A 24,133-nucleotide genomic window follows, 5' to 3' on the forward strand; every position below is an offset into this window, starting at 1 on the left:
GAGGTTGGCGGGCAGCCAGCCAGTGGGCCCCAGCTGAGTCCTGTCACGTACAGGATGCAGCCGCTCCTGCTTCCACAGCACCCGTGCCAGGGTGAGGCTCCCTCCCATGGCGCCCCTGCCCCTCCCACGGGGTGGCGGTCTTCTGGCCCCAGAGCTCTGTTGGCAGCCACCCTGTCCCTGGGGCAGGTTTGAACCTAGCACCTCAGTAATCTGGGCACAATACCCCAGAATGTGGCTGGGGGGAGAAGGGCCTTTGCCCACTGCTCTCCAAAGCCACAGCGGGCAGTAGTGGGCTGAGGACCTGAACCTTGGGATGCTCTGCCTGTAATCTTCTGTCTCAGTTCCTGTCACCTGTGCGCCCTCAGCACCTACCTCCTTCCCAGCCTTCCAGTTCCTGCTCTAGGTGGCAGATTGAGAGGGAGGAACACCTGCAGGGTTGGGGAGAAAGCCCGGATCAGGCCTGCAGGGGCTCAGGGCAGTGGTGGCCTCATGTCAGGGCCGGGTTCCTGGCACATCCACGACATACAAGCCATCTTTGCAACTCACTTTTATTGTTTCTTTATAAACTTCCTCTCCCATGGAGGAATATATTGTTATAGTCATTAGCTTATCTCTTTTTTTTTTAAAACTCTATGCTAACAGCAATGGAGCCAAGAGGAGGAAAAACATAAGCTACAATAGAAAGGCACTTAGAACCTGTTAAAATACTGACATCCTGGAATGTGCAACAACAAACCAATGACAACCACAAAAAGTACACTGGCCCTGCCGAGCCTGGTCCGTCACCGAGTCGCACGCTGAGCTCGTCGGCCTTCCAGTGCCCTGTTCCTCCGCTCTGCTCAAGTCGCAAACCCATGAGCCCGCCAGGGACTTAAGGCCTGGGGCCCTCACAGGGGTGGGGGCTGCTCAGGGCCTGGGTAGGGCCCGCAGAAAGGAGACCAGCTCCCTCCTACCTTGCTCATAGCCCCTTCGAGGGGCAGAGCCAGTGCGGCTGGGCCGTTAGGGCTGGAGTCCAAAGCCCAGTGGCAAGGTGGGCCGGGTCAGGGTGACCCCTCTGGGACAGAAGGGCAGTCTGGGAGAGGGTGGGGTCAGCAGAGCTGCCAGAGGAACTGCAGGGCCACTAAGGACCCCAAGGCTGTCTGGGCAGCTGCCTCGTTCTACAGATGGGAAGGTGGAAGGGCTTGGCCACTCAGAGGCCTGGTGACAGGGCAGCCCTAGAAGGCAGAACTCCCAGCTGCCAGGTGGGAGAGGGAGCAGGGAGAGGCCCCAGATGGGAGGCGCATGGCTGCGCCCATCCCCCAGGGCGTCCTGGGATGGGACTGGGGCACAAGGCCCTCCAGCACCACCCTTAAGTGGTTCTGGCCCCTGCCAGGGTTCCTCTGAGTGGCACAGAACCTGGGGGGGCCCGCTAGGTGTTAGGGGTGAAGAAATGCCTCTGAGAAAGCGGCCCAGCAGGGAAAAGCCAGAGGAAGCAATGTGTCATGAGTCCAGCACCCTCCTCCAGCCACTGCTTCCCTCAATGCCTTCAGTCCACAGCCTCCAGAAAGCTCTCAACACAGCACTGACTGGGAGCCCCCTCCCCTGCAAGCTGTCACTTGGAGCCCCCAGACCAGGAGCTGTCCCAGCCTGTGGTCGGTCGTCCCCAGCCAGCCTCCCCTTCCTGGTACAGGACCAAGGACCCAAAGGCCTCCGCAGGGGGCACTGCCCAGGCCAGACCCAGCAGGGGTGGAAGGAGGAAGACGGGGCACTGGGCCTGGCCCCACATGCTCCCTGAGCCAGGGCCCAGGCCACTCAGTATCCTGACACCATAGCTGGCCTGGCACCTCCCCTTGCCAGCTCAGGGGCCCTCAGACCTGCTCCCCACGCTTCCAGGGTGCCCCAAAAGGTAGAGGGAGGAGACCCTGGGGTGCAGGGGTGGAGTGGCCAGCTATCCCATCTGGTACTGTGGGCCTGGCCTGGGGTGAGGAGGGTGGCTGCAGAGCGGGCCTCCCTCTAACTGGGAGGCGCCTTGTCCTGGGGGGCATGCTTCTACCTGGGGCTTTGCAGGGGCCCGCATCTGTCTTGCTTTCCCTCTGGAGGCAGGGTCAGAGGGAAAGGGGTCCAAGGAGCCCCCAGGGCAGGGGCTGGGTAAGCCTAGGAGGGAAGGGCAGGCCTCTGGTCCCTAGGGGCTCCTCTCAGGAAGGGGGAGCCTGGTGCCAGCAGGAATGGCAGATGCCACCCCCTCTGCTGGGAGAGGGCAACTTGCCCTGGGTGGTCACTAGGTGAGGGAGGTGCCAGGGTGGGAGAGGGAAACGGGAGGAGGTCGGGCAGGGGAAAGCCTCTCAGAAGCTGAGGGCCAGGTCGTGGGGGACAAACAGGAGCGAGGCTTCAGCACCCAGGAGCACAGCTCTCCCTGCATGACAGGCCAGGTCCCCACCCAGGGGCTGGGAGGCCAGCCATGAATGACCTAGCACCAACCTTGCTCCCGGTGGGCTGGGGCTGCCTGGGCAGTAGGACATTATTGCTATTTCACAGAAGAGTTTCTGTTCGTCGGGGGCAGTGCCGGGAGCTGCCGGCGGGGCCACCACAGCTGTCCGTAGGGTGGGCTCAGTTCACCACAGCCGGTTTGAGCAGCACCGAGCCCGGCGGGATGACCACCCAGCCAGGGGCCAACGCCTCTGGGCTGCTGGCGGCTGAGTTGACGCCCGTGGACAGGTCCAGCACGGTGCCTGGCAGCAGGGGGAGTCCATCGGGGCTTGGCCGGGAGCAGCTGCTCTCCGTCCTTTCGAGGGGCGTCTTGCGGCCCTCCACGCCCAGGGCCCTGGTGGGCACCGACCCACGCCCCTTCTCCCCCTCGGCCTTGCCACCAGCGGCGCCAGCGAGGAGGGAGACCACAGGCAAGCCCAGTCCGCCAGCCCCAAAGGGCGAGGGCAGCAGCGGGTTCTTGGCCAGATTGAGAGGCAGGACGGGGCCTGGCAGCCCAGGGCCCATGCCCCCCCCACCCCCACTGCCCGCACCATTGCCACAGGCCAGGGCACTGAGGTCGAGGGGGCCGGGGGCCAGGGGTAGGGGCAGGCCGGGCAGGCCAGAGCCTCCAAAGAGGGCAGCTGGGTTGGGGATGATGATCTGGGCCCCACTGACATAGGGGCTGCCGTCGGGGGTTGGCAGTGGTGGCTTGGGGGGTGGGCGCAGCTGTAGGAGCTCTTGCTGCTCGTGGGACACGAAGTGGCCGTGGGCCTTGATGTGCTTGCGCAGTGAGCTGGGGTCCGTGTAGCGCTTGTGGCAGCCGGGCATCTTGCAGTAGTAGGGCTTGTCCACGTAGTGGGTGCGCGTGTGCTTAAAGCGGTCACTGGAGTTGGAATAGCGCTTGTTGCAGCCCTCGTAGGGGCAGACGTAGGGCTTCTCACCTACAGGGTGGTGCAGTGCAGTGCCGCCGTGAGGGGTCTCTCCCCTTCCTGGGTCTCACCCCAGGCACTCAACATTCCCCCAGGCCAAGCACTCCCTGGGAGCACAGATGCCCCAATTCTGGGGGCAGGGGGCATCCCCGGCATGTGGCATGAGATCTACCCCCACGCAGGGCACAGAGGCTGAAAACCCAGCCTGGTTGACTCCAGCTCTGCCTGGCCTCGCCCTGCACCCTCTGCTACAGAGGGTGTGCCTTTCAGCAGCAGAACATGGCTTTGGAGGCCGGGCCCGGTGGCTCACTCCTATAATTTCAGCACTTTGGGAGGCCAAGGCAGGCAGATCACTTGAGGCCAGGAGTTCCAGACCAGCAGGGCCAACATGGTGAGACCTCATCTCTACTAAAAATACAAAAACTAGCTGGGTGTGGTGGCGGGTGCCTGTAATCCCAGCTACCTCAGAGGCTGAGGCAGGAGAATCACTTGAACCTGGGAGGCGGAGGTTGCAGCGAGCCGAGATCATGCCAGTGCACTCCAGCCTGGGTGACAGAGTGAGTCTGTCTCAAGAAAAAAAGACACCATGGCCTTGGAGATCACATCCTGGCACAAGGCGCCCAGCGTGGGCTTGGCCACAGGGAGTGCTGCCTCGGTGCCACTGCCCTCACTCAACAAATGGCTGAAGGTTCACCAGGCATCTGCTGCTGCCCTGGCCAGAGCAGGGGGCCACATGTAGTGACTGACCTCCTGATACATGGCTCTTCACCTGGAGATGTGCTGCCAGGGTGAAATAAACACCAGGAAAAAACATACACATCAGTTCCTTGAGGCTTTGTCATGAAATGAAGAACTTCCACATCTCACCGATTTGTCTTTAATATCGAATTGATAACACATTGGATGTACTGGGGTCAACCAACCATATTACAATTAATTTCACCCATTTCTTTTTGCTGTTTTTTATGCAGCGATTGGGAAATGTAAAATTATGTCTGTGGCTCCAACAGCCAGAGCTGTCCTGCTATGGGCCTGGGCTGTAGTCGAGTGAAGCGGACCTGGCCTCTGCGATCACAGAGGTGGCATTAGTCAGATGATACCCACGGGACCCAGGAAATGGCATTGGTGCTCCAAGAGCAGGTGCTGGGTGGGGGGTCTGACCCTCAGGGGATGCTTCCCCCAGCAAACTGCATTGGAAAAGCGACCCCTGGGTGATGAGGTCAACCCTTATCTCTGAGGCCAGGGACTTACTTACAGTCCCCTCCCCCCGGGGACCTGCCCAGCCGGTCTCAGCTGAGCGCCCCCTTCATGGGCCAAGCCGCCTGGCCCCAGCCTCTTACCTGTGTGCGACCGGTTGTGGATCTTCAGGTTCTCCAGGCGGGAGAAGCTCTTGCTGCAGGTCGGACAGCGGTGCGGCTTCTCGTTGGTGTGTGTGCGGATGTGGATGAGCATCTTGTACCTGCTCCAGGGAGGGCAGGGGGCGTGGCTCAGCTCACTGGAGACCCCAGTCCTCCCTCTACCTCCCTCTACCCCTCTCTCCCCCGCCTCACCTGGCGTTGAAGCCTCGGCCATGGCGAGCGCAGCCTTCCCAGTGGCAGCAGTACCCCGCGTCCTTCTCGGGCTTGACATGGTAATCGTTGACGTGGTCCACCAGGTCTTGCAGGAGCTCAAAGAGCTGGTTACACTGCGGGGGATGGGAAGTGTTGTGAGCCCATGCGGGGTGATCTGCCCCAGACTCCACACCACTCTTCCTGGCCCCCACTCACCTTGGCCCAGCGACACACCAGCTGCTTGGGCAGGGGCAGGTCTGGCGAGAGGCACTTGTCCTTGGGAGGGGTAAGGAAGGAGGAGGCAGGCAGGTGCAGGGCCCCCCCGGAGCCGAGGGGCAGGAAGAACTGGAAGGAGCTGGGGACACCATCCAAATAGCGCAGTGGCTGGAAGTCCTGGGGTGCGAAGGGAGGGTTAGTCAAGGTCCCGCTGGCCTGGAGCGCCCCTGTCCCATCTGTAGTGGACTGAATGGTGTCCCCAAACAGAGACATTCAGGTCCTCTTCTCCCCAGCCCCTACCTGTGCATGCGGCCTTATTTGGAACTAGGGTCTTTGCAGATGTGATCAAGTTAACATGAGGTAACACTAGATTAGGGTGGGCCCGACATCCAGTGACTGCTACCTTTTTTTAATTTTTATTTTCTTAATTAAAAAAAAAATACATAGCCAGGTGCGGTGGCTCACGCCTGTAATCCCAGTGCTTTGGGAGGCTGAGGTGGGCGGATCACTTGAGGTCAGGAGTTCAAGATCAGCCTGGCCAATATGGTGAAACCCCAATTCTGCTAAAAATACAAAAATTAGCCAGGCCTGGTGGCACATGCCTGTAATCTCAGCTATTTGGGAGGCTGAGGCAGTAGAATTGCTTGAACCTGGGAGGCAGAGGTTGCAGTGAGCCGAGATCATGCCACTGCACTCCAGCCTGGGTGACAGAGCTAGACCCTGTTAAAAAAAAAAACAAAAAAAAAACGGGCACAGTGGCTCACACCTGTAATGCCAGAACTTTGGGAGGCCGAGATGGGCAGATCACTTGAGGTCAGGAGTTCAAGATCAGCCTGACCAACATGGTGAAACCCCGTCCCTACTGAAAATACAAAATCAGCCAGGTGTGGTGGTATGTACCTGTAGTCCCAGCTTGGGAGGCTGAGGCAGGAGAATCGCTTGAACCCGGGAGGCAGAGGTTGCAGCGAGCTGAGATCCAGGCCACTGCACTCCAGCCTGGGCAGTGGAGCAAGACTCTGTCTCAAAAAATAAATAAATAAATAAATAGAGATGGGGTCTTGCTATGTTGCCCAGGCTAGTTTTGAACTCCTGGGCTCAAGCGATCTTCCCACTTCGGCCTCCTAAAGTGCTGGGGTTACAGGTGTGAGCCACCATGCCCGGCCATGACTGGTGTCTTTATAAGAGAAAGCAGAGAGAGATTCGGACACAGGGGGACAAAGACCGTGTGAAGACAGGGCAGAGCCTGGAGTGAAGCAGCTACCAGGCTACAGTGCCAGGCATTGCCAGAAGCTGCCAGAAGGCAGGAGAGAGGCAGGGAAGGTTCTCCCCTAGAGCCTTCCAGGTAGACTGCAGCCTCCGGAATCATGAGGGTAACATGTCTGTTGTTTTCAACCACTCAGTGTTGGGGTACTTTGTCATGGCAACCCCAGGAAACCCTCTCTCTGGAACTCTCATCCCTCCTTACCGAGGCACTGGGCACTGGAGGCAGGTCACCATTGCCCTGGCGCTCAGGGGACAGCGAGCTACTGCCATTGGGGGAGTCCAGCCCAGATGGTGGTGACAAGCTGAGGTCCACAAGAGGGGCTGCTGAAAAGCGTCCCTCCACCTTCTCAGGGAACTTAGAGTTCAGCAGGAAGCCTAAGGGAGAGGCACAATTCAGAGAGTGCTGGAGCATAGAGTCCCGGTGGGCCAGGTCCTCCTGCCTCCGAACCCCCACTGTGACCTTAGGAGCAGACACCAGCCATGCCCCCAGATCACACGAATCTGAGGAGCAGCCTGTGGAGCTGACAGGTGTGTGACACCACCCACCACCTCTGAGCCCCCGTGAGCCGGGAGGAGGAAGTGCCCGCTTTACAGACGGGAATGGTCTGGCAGACAGGGTTAATAACAGAACAGCACGAACCCAGGGCCCCTGGGTCCCTGTCAGACGGGCAGGTAGGAACCTTTCTAGCTTTTCCCAGGCCCCTTCCTGCCTCAGTGCTTCCTTCTGTAAAGTGGCAGGTTCAGGCTGGGCTGCTCCCATAGCCTTCCCCTTCGGACAAGCGGTGAATCTGGTTTTCGGGTGAATCTGCTCTTGGGGGCAGGGCAGAAGTGGTGCACGCCACCCTAGGCCCGAGCACTGGGAATCTCTGAGAGCCACCTGCTGGGCTCAGACCCAGCCTCTACTGCCCAGGTTGGCCAGCTGCACCACCCCACAGCCCACGGTGCAGGTCCTGGGACCACTGCCACTCCTTCTGAATGCCTGGTTGCCCAACCAGCTGTTCCAGATCTGCCCAGAGGCCTCAGTTTGCATCGTGTGCTAGCCACGTGAGCTGGGTGTTGGAGCTCCCACCTCCCTCCAGGCATACACTGCTGGGCGGATGGAAGGACAAGCGTGTGGGCTTCCCATGAACCGCAAGCCAAGAGGGGCTGCAGCTACATGCTGATGGACACACTTGGCCATTCTCTCTGTCACCATGGCTGGATCAGGGCTGAGTCCCCCTGCCCTGCCCAGGGCCAGTACCTGAGGGCGGGGAGCCTGGAGAGCCAGGTGTGGGGCTGTCATCCACCAGGCCCAGCTCCCTGTGCAGAGCACGGGGCCGGACCACACCCAGCGTCCTCTCCCGCTTCTCTCTCGCCGCCCGGAGCTTGGTGATACTCAGCTTCAGGTCAAGCGGCTCGTCCAGGGAGTGCATGGTGAGGGGGGCTGGAGTTGGAGGTGGCAGCAGGCAGTGGGCTCCCAGCTAGTCTTCACGCAGGAATCTGGGGAAGGACAGGAGCTGTGCTGTGGCACTGAGACCCCAGGCTTCTCCTCGGGCTGCACTCATGACAGTCTAACAGGAGCAGGAGCAGGGGGCAGTGTGAGGTTGTCTCCTGGGTAGGGAGACCCTCCGAGCGACCTGACTGGCAGCTATCATGGGGGGAGAGCCAACAGCCTCCTCAGAGATTCCACATCCGCTTCCCATGAGTCTCTTGGGGAAGACAAAGCTCATGTTCTCCATTTTGCCATGAAACTGAATTTTATTTATTTGCTGACAGGGTCTCGCTCTGTCACTCAGGCTGGAGTGCAAGTGGCACAATCATAGCTCACTGCAACTTCGACCTCCTAGGCTCAAGCGATCCTCCCACCTCAGCCTCCCTGGTAGCTGGGACTACAGGCAGGCACCACTACTGGCTAATTAAAAAAAAAAAATTTTTTTTTTTTTTGGTAGAGATGGGGTCTTGCCGTGTTGCCCAAACTGATCTCGAACTCCTGGCCTCAAGCAATCCTCCTGCCTTGGCCTCCCAAAACGCTGGGATTACCTGCCTGAGCCACCACACTTGGCAAAACTGAGTCTCTTAGAGGCATCGCCTCAGATCGCAGAGCTCAGAAGTGGAAGAACTATCAGACTTGCCAAGACCAGCTCAGTCGGGAGACTCTAATCCAGTAGCGCTAGAGGAATTAAAGACACACACACACAAATATAGCGGTGTAGGGTGGGAAATCAGGGGTCTCACAGCCTTCAGAGCTGAGAGCCTCTAACGGAGATTTACCCACGTATTTATTGACAGCAAGCCAGTGATAAGCATAGTTTCTATAGATTATAGACTAACTAAAAGTATTCCTTATGGGAAATAAAGGGATGAGTCTGGCTAGTTATCTGCAGCAGGAGCGTGTCCTTAAGGGACAGATCGCTCATGCTATTGTTTGTGGTTTAAGAACGCCTTTGGCTGGGCGCGGTAGCTCATGCCTGTAATCCCAGCACTTTGGGAGGCCGAGGCAGGGGGATCACGAGGTCAGGAGATGGAGACCATCCTGGCTAACATGGTGAAACCCCATCTCTACTAAATAACAACAACAAAAAAATTAGCCAGGTGTGGTGGCAGGCGCCTATAGTCCCAGCTACTTGGGAGGCTGAGGCAGGAGAATGGCATGAACCCGGGAGGCAGAGCTTGCAGTGAGCTGAGATCGCACCACTGCACTCCAGCCTGGGCGACTGAGCAAGACTTTGTCTCAAAAAAACAAACAAACAAAAAAACACTTTTAAGCGGTTTTTCCGCCCCGGGTGGGCCAGGTGTTCCTTGCCCTCATTCTGATAAACCTACAACCTTCCAGCGTGGGCGTCATGGCCATGATGAGCATGTCATAGCGCTGCAGAGATTTTATTTATGGCCAGTTTTGGGGCTAGTTTACAGTCAGATTTTGGGGGGGCCTGTTCCCAACAAGATTCAAGGCCTGAAGCCAGATCTCCCAGGAACTGGCTAGCCGAGTCCTAACAGCCATTTCTAATAGAGCAGGAGCCATGCTCTGGACTGCCACCCTGTTTGACCCCAAAGATCTAGAACCAGGCCAGGGGGCAAGGAGCATCCTCTGAAATGGCCAGCAGGCAGCCACGCTCACCTCCAAGGAACTCGCACCAGGCAAACCGAGGAAGTGGGCACAGCCAGGGGCCCCACCTCCCTCCCTGCAGAGGCCTAGAGGAGAGGCATCGCAAGCCAGGGAGCCCCAGGGCACTGGGCTGCCACCAGGGGGCAGCTGGGGATTGTGGCCTGGCCCGGCCGGCTGGGGCAGGGTTGGTGGAGTTGACCAGCTCTATCTGGGCGTTAACATATAAATATGTAGAAATTATTTTTTACTGGAGATATTATTTTGGTATAACTTCCCATGCTGTAATTTTCATCATTTTTCTTAGAATTTCTCACTGGTTTAATTTTCGTTTTCTTTTTGGAAATGGAGTTTGTCAGTCACCCAGGCTGGAGTGCAGTGGCGCGATCTGGGCTCACTGCAACCTCTGCCTCCCGAGTTCAAGCGATTCTCCTGCCTCAGCCTCCCGAGTTGCTGGGATTACAGGCGTACACCATCACACCCAGCTAATTTTTCTATTTTTAGTAGCGACAGGGTTTCACCATGTTGGCCAGGCTGGTCTCAAACTCCTTACCTCAGGTGATCTGCCCGCCTCGGCCTCCCAAAGTGCTGGGATTACAGGTGTGAGCCACCTCGCCCCACCTGGTGTAATTTTCCTCACATGCAAATGATTTAACAGTATCCACCAACCCAAGAACAAGGTCAACGCTTCATTCTAAACCCAAACTTCACATTCAGAGCACCAGTCTTTTCCTGCGTGGTTAAACACGACATTTCCTTGCGTTTGTTCACTGGGATTATTACAGCTTGAAAATCTAACTGCCACACAATCACACTGTGAGATCCCGTCTTTCGCGGTATTGGGGTCTTTACTCAATACCAAAGGGCAGCCATGGTGGACATAACTACTACATGGTGAAATACTTTGGATATGCCCCTGTGTGTTTCCCTGGGGGCTAGCATGGCCTGTGAGTGGGGAGAGCTGCCCCGATGCTGTCCACAGGGCAGGACAGGAAGGCAGCTCCCACGTCATCCCCTTCTGCCCTGACTCTCCAAGCAAGTAGGGCATAAAACGGTCCCCCCTTCACTGGAGATCCTCTGCTTCTAGGGACACATCCCAAGACCCCACCCCAACATGGCTGATACAGGGGTCTCAGCACAGGGAGGCTGCCCACCTCTCCCAAGGCTGCATCATCAGAGTCAGGGGACCTAGTCAGGGCCGTGGGACCTAGGTCTGCGACTCACCCCTGTTGGAGCCGTCAGATTGTTTGAATTTGCCTCCCAGGCCATGCACGGGCCAGAGGCTCCCAGGGATGCGGTGGGGTAGGGACCACACCCCCGCTAGCAGGTGGGTGGGTGACAGTGATGGATGGACCAGGGTCCCCTCCACCATTTCTCTGGCTGGACAGGGAGTTGCCCTCTGCCTGAACCCCTGCCAGTTCCATCTGTCTATCTGTGTGTCTATCGTCCTGCTACCTGTTTATTTTTAGACACAGGCGCAGTCCAGCCTCCCCGAAGCTCCTCTGTGCTGGGAGCCTGGATGGGGAGGAAGGAAGTAAATATTTATGCTGATGAAGAATTCAGGAGCCAGGAAGGGCTGGTGGCCTGGTCCCTTGGCTGGCCCAGGGCCACAGGCCTCACCACAGCCTCTGTCCTCACCCCCACCCCCACCCTTCCGGAGAAGGGGACCACAAGGGCAGGATGGTTTGGGAACTGGGAATTCCAGCTGACGGGGACACTCAACTGGCAGCGCTGCCCAAGCAACATCCTTTGGCACCTGCCCCACTGCCTTCCCAGGACAGATGGGGACTCGGGGGAGCCAGGGGCCCTGAGTCACCTTGTTCTTAGGGCCTGCAGGGGACACTTCCCCTGGAGGAGCCTGTCTCCCCAGGTGGGGCCAGCCACACGGCCCAAAGCCGGAGGGAGGACTCCAATGCCCCCCCTTCATCAGCAGGCCCAGTCCCCAGGGGCACCCCCACACAATTCCTGCCACTGGGTCCTGCCAGGGAGGCAGGGGTTCATTCCAATGCAGGCCAGACCCCGGCACAGGGCCTGGGTCCCCGCCCCCGGGAAAGGAAGGAGCTGCCCCCAGCGCTACACCTCCCAGCATCCCCGTTCCAGGCCCTCCCCACCCAGAGTTTTTCTTCCTATGGAGGCCCCACCCCAGAGGGGAGACGGTCAGTGACCCTGCTTCAGTCCTGACCTTGGCCAGCCTTAAAGCCTCCCCTTCCACCCCCGCCCCGACCGGCAGCAGCCAGTTCTGGGCTCTGCTCTGTGCTTTGTTCCCGGCTGGGTGAAGGGGGCAGGCGAGAGCCAGGTTCCTGCTCTCCTGAAAGCCTCGGAGGCCCAGAGCGGGGAGCAGCGGGCCTGCAACCTGGGAACCCTGAGTGAGTGCCCATGAGCGGGTGGCCGTGGCTCTCCCCAGCGTGAGGCCGACAGCCTGCTCTGGACAAGCTCAGCCGGAGGCCCGGGGTACTGCGGGGTCCCGAGGGCAGGAGCCGGCTCTCGGTCAGGTGGGGGCACCCTGTGGATGCTCCCCGGGCGCATCGCAAGGCCCGCCGGCCCCACGCCCCTCTGCGCCTCCTGTTGGAGCCTTCCGTGCCTCAGTTTCCCCCTTGGTGGGACGGCGCAGCGTGGAGGGTGCATAGAGCCCAGGGCCGCGTCTCTCGAGCACCCAACCCGGGATGCGCCCACGGCAGCGCCCCCACACGCAAGGGCCCAGGGGTTGGGGCGAGGGCTGGGGGTGTCGGTGGGGGGTGGGGGCCGCCGCGGTGGTCGCGGAACCGGCCGCTGCGCGGCTCCTCCAGCTGCAAAAGGAACTAATTAGAGCGGGGCTAGCGGGAGGAAGCGGCTGCGGCGAGGGAGGAAGCGCGCGGGGGCGGCCGCGGGGACCACCGGGGCGGCGGGGGCTTCGGGGGACCGCGCCCGGCCCTTCCCACCCCCCCAGAGCGGGGGTCACCCGGAGGGTGGGCTGGGCGGGCCCCCCGCCACCCCGGCCGAGACAATGGCTGCTATTGTGTGCCCGCCCGCAGCCCGAGCAGACGGCCCCCAGCTGCTGCGCTGGCGGAGCCACCCGGCCCCCCGCCCGCAGTCCCCGGCCAGGCCAGGTAGCCAAGGATCCCGCCCCGGCAGGCGGGGCCGGCCACTGTCCCCACCCTCCCTACTGGAAGGCACGGGGCGACCCAGCACACTCAGGGAAACTAAGGCCCGGAAAAGACAGTCTCTTCCAGGGCCCCTTGGCCTGGGGTGGGTCATACACCAGAGGGGGTAAAGGACCATTAGGTACTGACCACGTGTCAGGCCCATCTGTCCATGGATTCACTGAGCCCTCTACAACCCTGCCTGGCAGTAGCTGCCGTCGTTTTCCCGGTCTCACAGATGGGGAAACTGAGGCTTGAGATCACTAGGCTAATAGGGAGCTGGCTGGAGTCCTGCTGTGAATAAAGCTCCTTCTAGGCCAGGCGCGGTGGCTGACGCCTGTAAGCCCAGCACATTGGGAGGCCGAGGCAAGAGAATCCCTTGAGTGCAGGAGGTCTACACCAGCCTGGACAACATGGAAAAATCCCGTTTGAAATACAAAAATCAGCTGGGTGGCCAGGCGCAGTGGCTCATGCCTGTAATCCCAGCACTTTGGGAGGCCGAGGGCGGATCACCTGAGGTCAGGAGTTCCAGACCAGCCTGGCCAACACGGCGAAACCCTGTCTCTACTAAAAATACAAAAATTAGCCGGGCCTGGTGGCGGGTGTCTGTAATTCCAGCTACCCGGGAGGCTGAGACAGGAGAATCACTTGAACCAGGGAGGCGGAAGTTGCAGTGAGCTGAGATCGCACCACTGCACTCCAGCGTGGGCGACGGAGCGAGACTCCATCTTGGAAAAAAAAAAAAAAATAGCTGGGCGTGGAAGCAGGGACCTGTGGTCCAGCTACTCGGGAGGCTGAGGTGGGAGGATCGCCTGAGCCTGGGAAGTTTGAGGCTGCAGTAAGCCGAGATCACACCACTGCACTCCAGCCTGTCTCAAAAAACAACAAAAAAAGCTCCTCCTTTCCTGCTTCGGGGAGGGTGGCTGGCAGGCCCTGGGCCTGTGGAGGTGCAGGGTGCACTGGGGGGCTGTGTGCACCCACCCTGAGAACCACTTGGTCTCTTTGCAAAAGGAAGCGGGTCCTCTGTAAGATGGGGCTGCATCCCTGCCCCGCTCCCAGCAGCATGGGGTCAGGTGAGTGACCAGCGTGGCAGTTTTGTCAAGGGCAATGTGAGGAACACCCCTTGCCTTGCAGTGTCCTGCGAGTGCCCTTTCGGTCAGCAGTGGCCATTTAGCTGAGGACTTGAGGACAAGGCCTCAAGATGCATCTCTCAGAAGTCTACGTGGTCACCTTTGTTTTTTGTTATTGTTGTTGTTTTTTGAGATGGAGTCTCGCTCTGTCGCCCAGGCTGGAGTGCTGAGGCGCAATCTCCGCTCACCGCAAGCTCTGCCTCCCAGGTTCACGGCATTCTCCTGCCTCAGCCTCCTGAGTAGCTGGGACTACAGGCACCCACCACCATGCCTGGCTAATTTTTTTTCTTGTATTTTTTTAGTACAGACAGGGTTTCACCATGTATTAGCCAGGATGGTCTCAATCTCCTGACCTCGTGATCCGCCCGCCTCGGCCTCCCAAAGTGCTGGGATTACAGGCGTGAGCCACCAAGCCTGGCCTTTTTTTTTTTTTTTAAGACACAGAGTCTTGCTCTGTCTCCCAGGCTGGAGTGCAGCGGCGTGATCATAGCTAACTGCAGCCTAGGCTTAAGAGATCCTCCTGCCTCAGCCTGCAGAGTAGCTAGGACCACAGGTGCACCATCACCACACCCAGCTAATTTTTAAACTTTTTTATTTTGCAGAGATGGGGGTCTCACTGTGTCATCCAGGCTGGTCTCAAACTCCTGGACTCAAGCCATCCTCCTGTCTCTGCCTCCCAAAGTGCTAGGATTACAGGCAGGAGCCACCACGCCCAGCCCATGGTCTTCTAATTTAACAGAAAGAGGAAGTGAGTCCCTGGTCACTCCTGAACCAGTCAGCGAAGCCCTGGTCTGTGGGTGTCCCTGAGTCTATTACTGGAACCATCACTTCAGCACTCTGGTCTTACAGATGGGGAAACTGAGGGCTGAAGGGGGAAGCATCCAGCCCAGGCTGCACAAGTAGGTGACAAACCCACAACTGGAAGCCACGGGCAAGCAGCATGAGGACAGTATCCACAGCCAGGTGCGGACAGGCATGCCTCTCCTGTGAAGGCAGGTGCTGCTTCATCCCCATTTTATGGATGCAAAAACTGAGGCTCAGGGGAGTGAAGGGACCCATCCAAGGTCACACAGCTTGTCCATGGCAGAGTTGGGTTTCAACCCCAGGTAAGTCCAGAAGCCATGTTCACCATTGGCCCTTCCTATGCCAGGGGCTCAGGCTTGGTACCCCCTCCCCGCTCAGGGACTCGTGGGGCTAGGAGGGACAGCAGAGCAGGCAGTGGGTGGGCGCTGGAGGGGCTGGCTGGGGTGGGGGGCCTACCAGGAGGCTTGGAGAGCCGAGGGCAGATCTGCTGCCAAAGCAAACGGCCCCACAGCCCCGAATTCCTGGGAACCAGCTGCGGCTCCCTGCTCTGGCCAAGAGCTCCACCCTCCTTGGCCGCCCAGCAGCAGGGGCTGGAGGGCAGGGGCAGGGCCTGCTGGGGGCCCCAGGCAGGAAGCCTCGTCCTCTCAGGGCCCCCCCTTCCTGACCAGGCAGCAGAACCGGGCACGAAACCTGGGGCCCCACCTGGCTCTGCTGCTCCCTCTGCATCTCTTCAGTCTGAGCCTCATCCCCCTCATCCCAAATGGGATTATACAGGACCCCCATGTTGGGTTTCAGGGAGAAACCAATGCAGTGCTGCACATCCAATCATTATTGAGTGCTTCTCATTCGTCCGTAACGTTCAGCACGGAGAACAGAGCCTGGCACATAGTAGGTGCTTAATAAAACGTGCTGAATGAATTGTCGCCAGTGTGCATGAGTCCACAGCCTTTGGCCCGTCTACCGCTGTGAGGGCAGCTGAGTGGGGACTGGCCATCCCCTCTACACCACTGCAGTCTCACCCCGAACCAGGAGAACTTGGGCTCTGCCGCCTGCCAGCTAACATGCCCCCTAAACAAGCCTATGCCCCTCAAAGAACCTCAGGCTTCTTCGATCCTGGGGAGTGACCACAGCTGGCCCTAACCACCTTCCAGAGCCCAACTGCATCAAAGAAAGAGCACTAGAAGGCCCCGGGGAGGCCTGATCAACCCTGGAAGGAGCTGGCCGCAGAGAGGCCTCCTCCCAGGGCTGGGGAGGGAGGAGCTTATCCTGAGGCCTGGCCCAGCAGATCCCAGGAGAGGGGCCAGGGCAGGCAGCACTTCCTGGAAGAGTGGGGGGTTCATCGTCCCTGGGAACCTTCAGCTCAGTAGGCAGCACCTCCCCCTCCCAAGACGGGGCACTCAGCCAGCACCCCCAGACCTTTTGGGAGGGCAGAGCCCCCGCCCCCCGCCCAGGTGGGAACACAAGGGGCCCCAGGTGACCCAGCCAGGGCTGACCTCTGCTCTCTGCCATGGGGTCCTCGGGAAAGCACCTGAAGATGGGACGTGCCAGGGATCTTGTTTCTGCGTGTTCACAGAGTGTGCCCCAGGGCCAGGCTGCCTGGTTACAGCCCCCTGTGCCACCCCTGGCTGTGGGAACTCAGAAGGGCCCTGCTGTCTCTGAGCCTTGGTTTCCTTGTAGGTAACACAGGAACCACGGCAATGGTTCCTGGGAATCAGGGCATCCTGCAAGGGAGGGCCTTGTCCCCATGCCTGCCATAAAGAAGGTGCCAGCTACTGGTAACCCAGAGGATTCTTGTTTCCAGCCCTAGGCTGGGGGTGCCCTGCACAGCAACTTGGGCCTGCCAAGGTCACCCAGATAATTCAGGCAGAGCTGAAGCTGGAAGACGGGCCGGAGGGCTTCCCTGCCCCGCACCAGCCCGGGCTTCCTAGGAGATGCCCCACCAGAAGCACTTCCTTCTCCAGCGCCAGCAGGGAGGGTGACACCGGGCTCCGGGAGCCCCGGCACACACACGCACACTAACACAGATGGCCATGGCAGTCCAGCTGCAGGGCCGGCCTGGCACAGAGGCCTCCCCATCCTGGTGGCTCAGGGCCCCTGCTGCAGCGGCCTCCACCCCCTGCTGCCTGCCCGCTGCTGCACCTTTGCACAACTATGTCTGGTATTTTCCTGTCTGCCCAGCTTTGGGGGGGTGCTTGGAGCTATGAGCACCGCCTGCACCTGGGCCCCAGCCAGAGGAAAGCCCGCCCCGCAGCCCCCACACCTGCCCACCCACCCAGGCTGGGAGGGGAGGGGACCAGAGCACTGGGCCCTGCCACCCAAATCCCTGGGAGGGGCTGGCACCAGGGAGCGAGACAGGGATGCACGCCCAGCAAGGCTGGGGCACAGACAGCCCAGGCCCTGCCAGGCAGCACTGCCATTCTCAGCAGACCTAGCCAGAGCTATCTGGGGCCAGCAAAGGGATGGGCCAGTGTCGCACAGGACGTGAACAGGCCCCCACAGCACCCCCGGATGTACAGACACCTGTGCACAAATGTGGCACACACAGGACATGACAGTAACCCCTTGCCCCAGTGTCAGGGCCAGGACTCAGGAGCCTTGGCTTATGGGGGAGAGCAGAGATGAGGCCCGGTTCCCAGAGGGAAGGAAACACCACGCCTCCCAAGCCACGCCTGGCTGCAGGCAGATCCCACAAGGAGCTCCTAAGTCCTGGGGGGTGGGGGGCATGCCCGTGATCCACGCCTCCCCTGCCCGGGGCCAGGTAGCAGGTCCACTGGGAACGGCACCCGCCAACTCCCAGAGCAGGAGTGGGTAAGGCGGGCGGTGGACCTTGGCCTGCCCTCCTGCCTCGGTTCTCCAACCACGCATTCATGCATTCCAACGCCAGGCCCTGCTAGATCGAGCCGGACCTTGAGGGTGCCCCGACCAAGGTGGGGTGGGAGAAACAGTGTCGGGGCGCTGCTCCTGCAGGGGGTCGGGCACAGATCCGAGTCAGCCTCATGGACATGGGGTGAAGAGCCTTGGGGTGGTGGGAGCCCTGTGGGCCGGCGCCCAGTCAGCATGCCCGCTGCACATGGTCCATCGCCCTGATGACCCCGCGAACAGATGCCATTTTTCCCATTTTCCATGTGGGGAAACCTGCCACTGTCGCAGAGCCAGCAAGGGGCACAGCTGGGTTCGCCTGCAGACCCCAAAGCCCAATGCCGCAGAGGACCAGACGCATGGCCTGGCAAATCTGCAGTGACCCTGCCAGTCACGAAGTAAAGGAGGAGGCAGGAGAGAAAGCGGCCCCTCAGAGAGGCTGGGACAGAACCTAGAGGGCACTGGGGAGCCACAGAGTACCCTACACAGAAGAGTGCCACCTGCTCTCTCAGCCCAGAGCCTCCTGCCCCAGGCCCTCTCCTTTGGCACCCCCCTTCCTCAGGATCCCCTGCCCCCTGGGAACCTGATGCTCCCAGGCACCAGCTCCTCCCTCACCACCATCCATGCCCCCCTGTTCTCCTCCAGCCACCATCCCCTTCTGCCGCCTCCTCCAAGTGCTCCCTGGTTCACCCTCCTCAACCTCGGTCTCTGGAGCTGCACACGGGCTGTGGGTCCAGGTACCCGAGGGCCTGCTGGGCAAAGACCTGCCTCTGTCCACCCCTGCTGGAGGCAGGCTGTCCCGGGTCCAAGTCCTTGCCAATGCATCACTGAAGCCACAATGTCACCTGTGCACAGTGTGGTGTGCACAGCCCCGACCTTCAGCCCCAGGGCCCCCACTGGCCCTGGCATCCAGAGCCTCCTTCCAAGAAGAGAGCCTAGGAGTGGGCCGGGATACATCTGGGATGCCGGGCAGCTCCAGACCCACTGTGTCTACTGAAGAGAAGGCCTCACTGGCAGACCCCTGCCCCAGTTCCCAAGGCCCCTGGCATGGAGCCCACCCCTTCCACCAGAGTGAACTGGGCAGTGGGGCAGGGAACCCAGAATGAGAAAACTAGGCCTGAGTTTCCCCATCCATAGGAGGGGCCTGCTGAGAGGACAACCGAAGCTCCAACAACCCCAACCACTCACCTTACGTGGCACAGTGGCACCTGCCCTTCACATATCCCAACACCTGGCACTCCGCGAATGAGTCCATCTCATTCATGTATTCATTCACTCGACAGACATTCCCGCCCTTACCCCCAGGTGAGGAGGGGAGGGGTAGGTATGGGGGGGTTCATGCCCAAAGAGGAATGTGACTTGCCCAAGGTCAAGGCTAGAAGGAGGGGCTGGTCCTCCTGACACAGATGCCTCTTTCTCCCTGTCCCAGGCAAGGGACCGAGGAACAGAGCTGGACAAGGGTGGGGTGGCCCCCAGGAACCACCCTGGCCAGCTGGGATGGCGGGAAGGGCCCAGATACCCCCCCAGCTCCATCTCCTGCCACGCCCGCCCAGCCCTGGCCCCCAGCCTCAGACAGCTGGGCAAGATCAGGCCCAGCAGGGCACTGCACACACCGGACTCCAGCCCATGCCCTCCTCCTCAGCCACCCGCCCCTCTCCGCTCACCTACTCTGGAAGAAAGCAAGTCCAGAAGCCGGGGACAGCCTCCAAAGCCATCGAGGTCCTTTTCCTTCCAAAGGGGAACACCCACCGGCAGGATCTGCCAGGCACGGTGGCTCCAGGCCCTTGGGGCCCAGCGTCCCTAGAACCAAGCAGGGTGACCACTAGGTGCTCTGGGGGGTGCTGGGGGAGGCCGGGGCTGGCAGGGAGATGAGCACCAGCACAGGGTTGGGGGGACTTCAGAATAGGGAGGAGAATGGAGGCCCCTACAGCCTTTCGGGGAGGGGACATCCCAGCTCAGAGTCAGTCTGCCTGGAAGTTGGGGTGGGGAATGGGGGCTCTGGATGAAGGCGGGAGTGGCCCAGGGGAGAACTGGCCCAGGCAGGCCGGGACTTGCTAGACAGCCCCAGGCAGACGATGCAGGGAAGGGGAGAGGCTTCTTCCAGACACATCGGTCCCCATCATGCCCTTGAAGTGGACGTGGGGGCAGGAGTGGAGCTGGGGGGATGCCCAGGCTGAACCGACATTTCAGGGGTCAGGGCCAGGCAGCCCCAGACTCCAGTTTCCCTCTGTTCTTCCCTGATTGGGAGTGACCTCGGGCCAAACCCTCAAATGTCTCAGAGCCTCAGTTTCCCCCCACCAGCCTCCGATGACCTCTTGGCTCCCAGGGTCCCAGCGAGGCTGCCTTGGGAGCGTGCTGTGCCAGCGGTGGGGACCCTCCATGTGAAGGGCAGGACTGTTTTCCAGAGGCTCCCGGCCGGGGGCTGACTCAGTCCACTCAGCGGTCTCCTGGGGCCTCTGCTGGCTTCCCACCCGCCCTTGGCCATGACTGGAGGAAGGGGCCAGGGCTGGGTCTCCATCCCTTCCCTGGCAGCCATCTGCCAAGGCTGGAGTCCGTGTGCACGCACATGTGACACTCACGGGCCGGCCCCTCCCTGCGGTGGGCACTACCTGGCCTCTCAGGCACCGAAGACAAAGGGCACGAGGAGCCCAAGTCACCCGCCCCCCAGCAGGGGCCGCTGGAGCAGATGGGAAGCCCCCACCCCTCAGCTGGAATCACTTCCCATCTCCATGCCCCCCAGGCCCACTTAGCCTGGCCACCAGCTAACCAGAATCCTCTAGCCCATCTGGGGGAGCCGGGGAGTGGAAGGCGAGTACCTGGCCTCTGTGCCTGCCCAGCCTCACCCAGGGGCTAAGCAGGAGCCAGGAGAGAAAACTGGGTCTCCTCCAGACTGTGCCCTTCAGACCCCGCCACCATCATCACCATGATCCCTGTCCAGTCCCTGGGATCAAAGCAGTGCCCTCCACCCTGGCCCCCCAGCAGAGTACTAGAGGTGCTCGTTGGAAGCGCGGAGTCCCTGCCCCCAGCCACGCCTGACTTAGAATTCACCAGGGTGGGGCGGAGGCGGCCACCTCAGAAACCACTGAGAGGCAGATGTGTCCCGGGAGGCTCACTAGGGCTGCGGTCCCCACACCCAGGGCTGGCAGCAGCCTGGGCAGGGCGAGCGTTCCCAGAGACGTGAACCCCCAGACACACATCCTCAACCCATCTCTGTGGACCTTTTCACAGCCCCTGGGAAGGGAGGCAACTTAGGCAGAGGGTGGAGAGCATCTTTCGGCTGGTCCCAGAGACCCCCTAGCCAGCAAGGAGAGAGTCTCTTACTGCTCAATACACAGCCCCGCCAAGCTGGGGATGCCCCCTACCCCTGAGAAGGGCATTTATCTGGGTGAGAGGAAGACCACCCAGGATTTTCCGGGGTTCCCCTGTGGCCTCGGTCACCTGCTGTGAAATAAAGTAACAATTATAGCCCTGAGAAGAGGAAGGGATTCAGGGGACACTTTTCTCTGCAGCCACCCCCGCCCCAATTCCACCCAGCACAAGGCCTCTCCCATGGAATCCATTTCCTCCTTAGGTGCCGGAGCCTCATGGGCCTCCCCTTAGAGGCAGGAACCTTCGGAGGCAGCCTCTGGGGCTGGGGGGCAGGCCAGGTGACCCCCAAAACTGCCTCCCCAGGAGCCCCCCCCAGATGCCCCACAAGAGCTCCACATCTGGTCCCCCAGTCACAGCTGTCGCCACCCTCCCTCATCCAGAGATTGCCCCAAACCCTGGCCAGCACTGGCCCTCACCCCCTGGTCCAAGAGGGGAATTCAGATTCCAGGCGAGTGCAGCGGGTGGCTAGAAATACACATGGGAAATTGTTGCCGGGAAAACACATTCTTCCCCCTCTACGGCTGCCCGGACCCTGAGAGGATTAGGTAGCGAGAAGACACTCCCACCGCCCGCCCGGGGCCAAGGCCAGGACGGGAAGGAGGGTGGACGGGAGAGTGGGGGCCTTGGAAATGGGGTCCAGGCCTTCCTCCAGGCCCCGAGAAGGGGCCCTGGGAGACCTTTGTCTTCCCTCCGGCCTGTTCACTCTCAGCCCTCTACTCGTCCTCCCTGCAAGGGGAGTTCAGGCGGGGGAAGAAATCGCTGTGGCTACCCAGGCGCAGCTGGGTTTCTCAGAAACAAAAGCTTTGGGGGGACGCAGTTCACACGATTGTTTGCAATGAGGTTTTGGGATGTCTGTGGCATCCAGTTATTCATCCGGGCTCCACCCTCGGATAATTGAGAGTTGGCTTTTGTTGGATTTACACCCTCTCTCCTCCCCCGACGCCCCTCCACCCAGGCTTCTCATGGACTCTGGGAGCTCACCTGGTCTGACCCCTTGGTTTCATAGACAAGGCCGGGAGAGGGGAGGAGCCTGACCCAAGGACCACTGGAAGTTAGTGGTGGAGCCAAGACTTGAACCCAGGGCAGGAGACTCCCAGGCCAGGGGCTTTCCCCGGTCACCCTCCAGGCTGTGACTGGGCTCCAGCCAATCCCCAGAAGCCACTGACCCCAAAAGCAGCAGTGCCTGGAAGTGGGGTGACTCACTGTCTGGCTTCCCAGGGCACCCCCTCCCCATTGGTGAGGGAGGGACTGGCAGGTGTCCCTGTGTAGAGAGCCAGGAGCAAGGAGAGAACTCCCCAGGGGGCCTGGGCCAGGGTCACTCAGGGGCCGAAGAGCCCCAGCTGGAGGGATTTAACACCAAAGGTCAAAGGTCACAGACAGGGAAGGGCGGGCAGGCACAGGGGGTCAGGGGGTCAGCGCTAATGGCAGCTCTGGAAAGGAGGGGGGAGGAGAAAAGGCTAAGAAAAACAGGGTTGCTTCCAAGGGGTCCGCACACCCCCCAAAACACCATCCCAAGTCCCTAGCACTGTCTCCTGCTTGGCTGGCTGCAGACAGGGCCAAGTTGAGCTGGAGGTGGGCGGTAAAATGGGCCAGGCTGGAGCTTGGCAAAGGGTGTCCCGGGAGGGGCCTCCCAGGTGCAGCCCCTCCTCCTGTGCAGGCCAGGCCAGCTAGGAGGCCCAGCCTGGGCTCTGGGGAGAAGCAGAAGCAGAGGGGGAGGTCCGAGGTCACCCGGGAGGGGTGTGTGGGTTGGGCCTGGACAGCTGTGGCACTGTGGCACCAGAATGGGGCTTGGGGAGGGGTGACCCAAGGGGCCAGTTTCCCCTCCCCTGAGCCAGGGGGCTGGAAGGCCCTCTGAAGCACAGTGTCTCTGGGCTTCCTCCCCAGCCACAGGCTGGCCCCACCTTCCCTCCAGGATGCCAGGACACGCAGGATGGCGGCCTACTAACCAGAGTGCCAGCCTCCGAGAACCATGGCCCAGGCCCTTTCCATGGCCCAGACCAAGCCCAGGCCTTGGCCAGGTCCCCAGCCGGCCTGGCTGCCCCCTCAGTGTCAAGCGTTCCCTCCAGAGCCAAGATCCTGGGCTGTGATGGCTGGGGGCCCAGGGCCCCTCCCAGCATCCCTTCCAGCTTCCCAGGCCCCAGGGCAGGGCTGGGCAACTCCTTGAAACCATTGCTTCCCGGCCACCCTCCGGCCAGGCTGGGCGGGCCCTCCTGGACAGGCAGACAGGCTGCACGCTGCCCTGCTGTGGCCCAAGTACCCTGCTGGGCAGGGCAGCATGCCAAGGCCTCCAGGTGCCAGCCTGGATTCCAGCCCCATCCCAGGGGGCCAGCGGGGAAGCTGTGCGTGCATCTCCTCCCTCGGGATGCACCTGCCTCGCCCCCTCCTCCATCCGCTCCAGACCCGCCCTCCGGCGAGTATGGACCCCCCTGCCATCTCCTCCCTGCCAGGCCCCTCGCCTGCGTCCACCCAGACCGCAGGGGAGTAACAAGTGCCGGACTTGTCCCAAACTCCCAGTCCTGACCCCCCAGGGACGCCCCTTCCCGACATCCAAGGAAGGACCCGGGCTTGCGAGGGGCAGCAGGAGGGAGACTTTCCCGGCCAAGGGAGGAGGCACCTTCCAAAGCCCTTCCTAGAAGCAGCCCCGGCGCGGCCGAGAGGAGGGGCGGCTGCCCGGGACAACTTCATGCCCAAGCTCCGGGTGACCCCCTCTCACCTCGCCGCACGCCCCTCACCGCGGCTGCCCAACTTCCCAGCTGAAGTTTGCGCTCGCCCCGGGCCCAGGCGCTGCTCGGCCGGGCCTCCAGACGGAGGGAGGGAAGGAGGGAGAAGAAAGACCGAGAGCTCGAGGGACCCGGCCGGGGAGCCGGCGAGGGAGGGAGCGCGCGAGCCAGCGAGCGAGCGAACGCGGGGGCCTCGGCGAGGGCTCACAATGGCCCGGGGCGCGGACGCGAGCGGGAGAGGCGACCCTCGGGCCCCACAGCCCCAGCGCGACAGGCGCGCCCCCACTCCCGCCCCGGCCCGGTCCCCACGGCGCGACGCCCGGGGGGCTTCCTACCTCAGCGGCGGGGGCGGTCGGGATCCGGGCTGTGGGCTCCGGCGGTCGGGGCGCGCGGGGAGCCGAGCGGGGGAGGGGCCGGGGCGGGCGGGGGCCGGGGCGCGAGGCTCACGGGGCGCGGGCTCCCCTGGCACGGCCGCCCGGCGCCCGGCCGCTCCGCCACATCTGCAGCTCGGGCAGGGAAGGTGGCCGCGGCGGCCGGGCCGTGCGGGGATGTCTTAGAGGGAGGGCGGGCGGGCGGGCGGGAGGAGGGAGGAGGCGGGAGGAGGGCCCGGCGGCCGCGGAGGAGGGCGAGGAGGAGGGGCGCGGGGG

General features: G+C 61.4%; 1 protein-coding gene across 2 annotated transcripts; it reads right to left on the bottom strand.

Moving 5' to 3' along the window:
* Nucleotides 1-530: 530 nt before the first annotated feature.
* GLIS2 (GLIS family zinc finger 2) lies at nucleotides 531-23,866 on the bottom strand. Of its 2 annotated transcripts, XM_030799122.1 has the most exons (7): nucleotides 23,822-23,866; nucleotides 7,644-7,882; nucleotides 6,606-6,778; nucleotides 5,141-5,317; nucleotides 4,925-5,058; nucleotides 4,715-4,833; nucleotides 531-3,386 (listed from the first exon to the last, which is right to left on the bottom strand). In XM_030799122.1, exons 2-7 carry the CDS (start codon nucleotides 7,813-7,815, stop codon nucleotides 2,587-2,589), a joined length of 1,575 nt encoding a protein of 524 aa, XP_030654982.1. In that variant the 5' UTR covers nucleotides 7,816-7,882; nucleotides 23,822-23,866; the 3' UTR covers nucleotides 531-2,586. The 2 variants fall into 2 exon arrangements, with proteins under 2 accessions (XP_030654982.1, XP_003269271.1); XM_003269223.3 differs by lacking the exon at nucleotides 23,822-23,866 and having other exon boundaries at nucleotides 7,644-8,181.
* Nucleotides 23,867-24,133: the final 267 nt, after the last annotated feature.

The sequence above is a fragment of the Nomascus leucogenys genome, chromosome 18 (genome assembly GCF_006542625.1).
Source record: "Nomascus leucogenys isolate Asia chromosome 18, Asia_NLE_v1, whole genome shotgun sequence".
Lineage (NCBI taxonomy): Eukaryota > Metazoa > Chordata > Mammalia > Primates > Hylobatidae > Nomascus > Nomascus leucogenys.